General features: G+C 72.5%; 1 protein-coding gene across 3 annotated transcripts; it reads right to left on the minus strand.

The window, feature by feature from the left end:
• Positions 1–482: 482 nt before the first annotated feature.
• On the minus strand, positions 483–5187 carry UNC50 (unc-50 inner nuclear membrane RNA binding protein). 3 transcript variants are annotated; one of them, XM_029079686.2, is made up of 6 exons: positions 5130–5187; positions 2918–3198; positions 1859–1979; positions 1401–1540; positions 1210–1311; positions 483–838 (listed from the first exon to the last, which is right to left on the minus strand). In XM_029079686.2, the coding sequence occupies exons 2-6, from the start codon at positions 3195–3197 to the stop codon at positions 702–704; spliced, it is 780 nt and encodes a 259-aa protein (XP_028935519.1). In that variant the 5' UTR covers position 3198; positions 5130–5187; the 3' UTR covers positions 483–701. The 3 variants fall into 3 exon arrangements, with proteins under 3 accessions (XP_028935519.1, XP_028935521.1, XP_028935520.1); XM_029079688.2 differs by having other exon boundaries at positions 653–838; positions 1401–1509; XM_029079687.2 differs by lacking the exon at positions 483–838 and adding an exon at positions 932–1033 and having other exon boundaries at positions 1401–1509.
• Between the last annotated feature and the right edge of the window lie 45 nt (positions 5188–5232).

Consider the following 5232-nt stretch of genomic DNA (forward strand, 5'->3'; position numbering starts at 1 on the left):
TTCCGCTAGGCCGGAGCGCTCCCGTTCCCTCCGAGCGTCCCTTCCGCTCAGCGATCCCGCCTCTCGCCCGCTCACACGACAACGAAGCGACGGAACCCGCCCCTCCGTCCGTCCGCTCAGTCCTATCTACTGAGCGCCGACGGCGCGCGGAGCACCCGGCCCGGCGTCCGGAAAGCCCGATGCGGCGCCGGGGACCTCTCCCCCGCGTGCCGGGCGCCCGGGAGAGCACGGGGCGACCGAAGCGTCCCCTTCCCCGGAAGGGGCTTCGTAAATAAATCGCCTTCGCCGGCCGACCCGGAGGGAACGTGGGAAAGCGCCGCGGGGGCGACGGATCGTCCGGGGGCCACGGATCCAAGGGCGCGGGTGGGGGTGGGAGACGGAAGAGGGCTCGGGCGGGGAAGGCTCCTCGGGGGAGGCGTGACCTCAAACGCCGTCGAGCTCGGGCCCGGTCCCTCGAACCCGATCCCCCGCGGCCGGCCGTCTTTTTTTTTTAGAAAAAACCTTTAATAGAGCGAGGTACAGGGCTTCGGTTTTCCGGAACGTGGGGCCGGAAACCCTCCCCGGGGCCCGGCTCCCGGCCGAGCCGCCGTGCGGGAGGTCGGCGACGAAGGACGGTTACGTCCAGTCTCGGCGGGGCGTGGGGGACGGCGAGATCCACCCCGGACCCCCAAAACCCGGGCGTCCCGGTCCGGCGCGCGGTCTCATTTGACGCGGTACTTGTAGAAGGAGCACAGCGCCTCGGTGAAGTTCCAGCCCAGCAGGAGCGACAGGCCGTAGAGGAGGGCGAGGGGGGCGTAGGGGTACAGGAGGACCACCGTGTTTCTCAGGCAGGGCAGGGCTGCGGGATCGAAGCCGCCGGGCGCTCGGTCGGCTGACGCCCATCGAGCGGGCGCCCGCCGCGTCCGCGGGGCGCCGTGCCGGCCGCCTGGGAACGCGGGGGCCCCGTCCCGCTCGGCTCCCGCGAGTGCCGCTCTTCTCGTCCTAGCTGACGACGTCGGTACTTTCACGCGAGTTCGGGACCGAACGCTAAACGCTAAGAAGCGTTCGGTATTCCGTCACCGGCGGGGATGGCGACAATCGTCCCCGTCCCGCCCCTCGTCCGCCGCGTGGCCGGGGCCTAGAGGACACGGTCCCCCCCGCCCTCGCTCCGGCCGGGCCGCCCGAACTCAGACGCCGCCCCGGGGGTCGCTCTCCGGCCTCGTCACTCACCGCTGTACCCGAGGAAGGTGACGTAGACGTAATACCCGACGGCGACCAGCCACAGGGTGTTCCCCACGAGACAGCCGACGAACGAGCCCGTCGTGATGACGTCTGCGGAGACGGCGGAGGAGGCTCGGACGGGGCCGGACCCCCTCCGTCCGCGACTCCGTTTCCTCTTTCTCCCGGCGGGGCGCACTTACGGTTGATGAAGAAGAGCTGGACGAAGTGCAGGACGACGAGCAGGGGGTAGAACGCGTTGAGGTGGACGTCGAAGGCGTAGCCCCACTCCACGTCGCCGTCCCGGCTCGGCTGCTTCAACAGGTACTTGTTGGAGACGAACCTCGTCGGGGGGGGGAGAAAGGGAAACCGAGGTAGGAGGGGCGGGGGGGGCGGCGAGAAGCCTCGGTCGGGGGGGGCCTGCGGGGGATCCCCCGGAGCGGAGCGTCGACGACGAGAGCGACGGGCTCTTTCGGGCGCCGGGGCGGACGCGGGCCCGCCGGGCCGCCCTCTCCCGAGCGCCGGGGCCCCGCGCCCGGCGAGCCCTCGGGGAACGCGACCGACGGCCTCGCTCGTTTCCGACGGAGGGACGTTCGGGGCCGGGAGGGGGGGGTGGGGGGGCCGCCGAAAGCGCCGGTCCCGCCGGCGGCCGGGCGCTCACCACATGAGAGTGGATATCAGCAGGCCGACGCCTATGCAGTCGATGAACACGACCCAGAGGAGCAGCTTGGTCGTCTCCCAGAATCCCATGTCCAGGACGAAGCCAAATCCCACGGTGGACACTGAGAGAGAGATTTTTGCGAAGGCCGGATCCGGTCCCGCCGTCCTCCCTCTCCCCCACCCGGGCCCGGCGGAAAGAGCCCGCGTTCCCATCCCGCCTCCGCCGCGTGACCCCGGGAAGGGCGCTCCGCCTCTGCGGTCGCCTCGTCGGGGAGAGGGGGATCAGATCCTCCTCCGGATCAGACGGCCGGCCCCGGCCCCCCGCCGCGAACCCGGAGCTCGGAACCAGGCCTGACGCACAATGAGCCCCCGGGTCCGCCCGGCGCGGGCAGGGCGCGCGGCGTGCTCTCCCGAGCGTCGAGCACGGTGCTCTGCGCCCAGAGAGCGCTCGATCCACAGCGATACAAACGACGACGTCGGAAAGAAAGGGCGAGGAACCATTCATCCGGGGACGGGGACCGGATCGGCCGAGCCGCGTGTGGGGAGAGACGGGTGGCTCGCGACGGGGGCGATCCCCCGGGGGCGGGTTCTCCGTTCAACCGGGGTTCCGCGGGAACGTAAGCCTCGACTGTCGGGAGGCCGCTTGTACCGGCCTCCGGACTCGACGCTTAAAAATCCGCGCTCGATGAAAAGCCACAGGAATATCCGTCGGGACGGGGGGGGGGGGGGCGGCGTGGCCCCGGGGGGGGGAGGCGATTCATCCGTTGGACCGTTCGGTCGTGTCCATCGGGCGCTTACCGGGTGCAGAGCGCCGGGGAACTCCGCTCAGCCCCGAGTTCCAATCCCGGCTCCGCTCTCGGGCGGGCCGCGTGACCGGCTCCGTTGACCGAGTCGCCCCCTTTCTCCGTGCCTCGGTCTCCCCCCCCCCCCCGTCGGACGGGGATGCGACACCCGTCCTCCGGTCGCCCTCTCCCGCCCCGGGGGCCGCGTCGCTCTCCCACGGAGACGCCCGCGCCCCGTCTCCCCGCTCCCCCGGGCGTCGCCGGCCGGAGGAACTCACCGCAGAGCCAGACGCTGAGCAGCACCAGGAAGGCGGGATCGTCCCTGGCCCACTGGTCCTTGGTCTGCTTCCGGTAATGGAAGTTCCTGTAGACCCTCTGAGGGGACGTGAAGAGGTAGAGCATCTGCCAGGCCGCGAACTCGAAGTCCATCTGGCGGAAGCGGAAGAGCCGCCGCAGGTACTTGGAGCGCTTGGCCCCCGCCGTGTGCCTGGCCGCGTCCCTCGAGCGGAAGGCCCCGTCTCCCGGCCCCTGGGAGGTCGCCGAGGTCGTCGGCAACATCCTGCCGGCGCGGGGACGACCCCCGGGGAGAGAGAGAGGCCGGTCAGAGGGTCCCGGCGTCCAGCCCGGCGGCGCCCCGCCTCCCGGGGACGCCGACGGAGGCCGCGGGGCGGACGCCGCCCCCGGTCTTCCTCCCCGTCTTGCGGCTGAGGGGACCGGGGCCCGGAGACGCGAGGTGACCCGCCCACGGTCACCGGAGCGGGGACTCGAACCCACGACCTCCGACTCCCGGGCCCCGGCCGGCCGCCCCGTCGGGGGCGTCGACGCCGGGCCGAGCGCCCGAGAGGCTCCGGGAGCGCCCCGCGGGTGGACGTGGGGCGGCACGAGAGTCCGGACTCGGGAGTCGGAGGTCGCGGGTTCGAATCCCCGCTCCGCCGCCTGTCAGCCGTGTGACTGTGGGCGCGTCACCTCACTCCTCTGGGCCTCGGCGCCCTCATCGGGAAAACGGGGATCAGCCGGGAGCCCCCCGGGGGACGACCCGATGACCCCGCGTCTCCCCCAGCGCTCAGAACGGCACTCCGCACGTAGTCGGCGCTTAACCGATACCAACGTTATTATCCTCCCCCGGGCCTCGGTTGCCCCGTCCGTAAAATGGGCCCCGAGACTGTCGGGCCCCCCCGGGGGGACCGCCCGGTGACGCCGTTAGATGCCCCAGCGCTTAGGACGGCGCTCGGCACGTAAGTGCTGACGGACTACCGCTATTAGCGTCGTTATCGTCCGTTCACTCGGTAGTACTTATCGAGCGCCGACTACGGGCAGAGCGCTGTACTGAGCGCTTGGAACGGCCAAATCGGTAACAGACGGAGACGGTCCCCGCCCTCCGATAGCGTCGGTATCTGTCACGCGCCCCCCTAGGTGCCGAGCGCCCTTCCGAGCGCCGGGGTAGACGCGGGGGAGTCGGGTCGTCCCGCGTGGGGCTCCCGGTCTTCACCCCCGTTTTCCAGATGAGGTCACTGAGGCCCCGAGAAGTGAAGCGACCGGCCCACGGGCACACAGCTGACAAGTGGCGGAGCCGGGATTGGAACTCCCGACCTCCGGCTCCAAAGGCCGGGCCCTTTCCACTGAGCCCCGCCGCTGCCTCCGACGGGCTTGCAGCCTCAGTCTCCTCCTCCGTCAGATGGGGGTGGGGACTGGGTCCCACCCGATGAGGCTGTCGCCGCCCCGGCGCTCGGCACGGGCCCTGCCGCCCACTCGGCACCTAGTAGATGCCTAACAGAGACCCGATGGTGAGCGCCGCGGAGAAGCCGCGTGGCTCAGGGGCGAGAGCCCGGGCTGGGGAGTGGGAGGTCGTGGGTTCGAATCCCGACCCGCCCGTCGGCTGGGTGCCCTTGGGCGAGTCGCTTCCCTTCCCCGGGCCTCATCTGCAAAATGGGGGTGAAGGCTGGGAGCCTCCCGTGGGGCCGCCTGATGACCCCGGGTCTCCCCCGGCGCTTAGGACAGCGCTTAGCGCCACTGGCTCGGCGGCCCCCGGCGCTCAGCGCGCTGCCCGCTGCGTGCTGAGCGCCTGCTAGACCGGGGGGGCGCCTGCGCAGACGCCCATCTCCCTTCCCCAGCCCCGCGCGCCTACCCCTCTCAGTGCGCCTGCGCCCCTTCTCCCCGCCCTGCGCGCTCGCACCTCCCCTCCTCCCAATGCGCCTGCGCCTCCCCTCCCGGCGCGCGCCTCCCCTCCCCTCCCGGCGCGCGCCTCCCCTCCCCGCCCCGTGCGCCTGGGCCTCCCCTCCCAGCGCGCCTGCGCCGCCCTTGCCGGCGCGCTCGCGCCTCTCCTCCCCGTGCGCGTGCGTCTCTCTTCCCCCGCCCGGCGCGCGCGCGCCTCTCCTCCCAGTGCGCCTGCGCCTCCCCTCCCTCCCGGCGCGCGCCTCCCCTCCCAGTGCGCCTGCGCCTCCCCCCCCCGCCCCTCGCCCGGCGCGCACCTCCCCTCCCCCATCTCCTCACCTTCCGCAGAGGCCGCCCGGCCGGCCCCCGCCCCCCTCCGAGTTGCGGCTCGTCCTCGCTTCCGGCTCGCCCCGAGGCCCCGCCCCCCCCGAGCCCCCCCCGG

Source organism: Ornithorhynchus anatinus, chromosome 15 (assembly GCF_004115215.2).
Source record: "Ornithorhynchus anatinus isolate Pmale09 chromosome 15, mOrnAna1.pri.v4, whole genome shotgun sequence".
Classification (NCBI taxonomy): Eukaryota; Metazoa; Chordata; class Mammalia; order Monotremata; family Ornithorhynchidae; genus Ornithorhynchus; species Ornithorhynchus anatinus.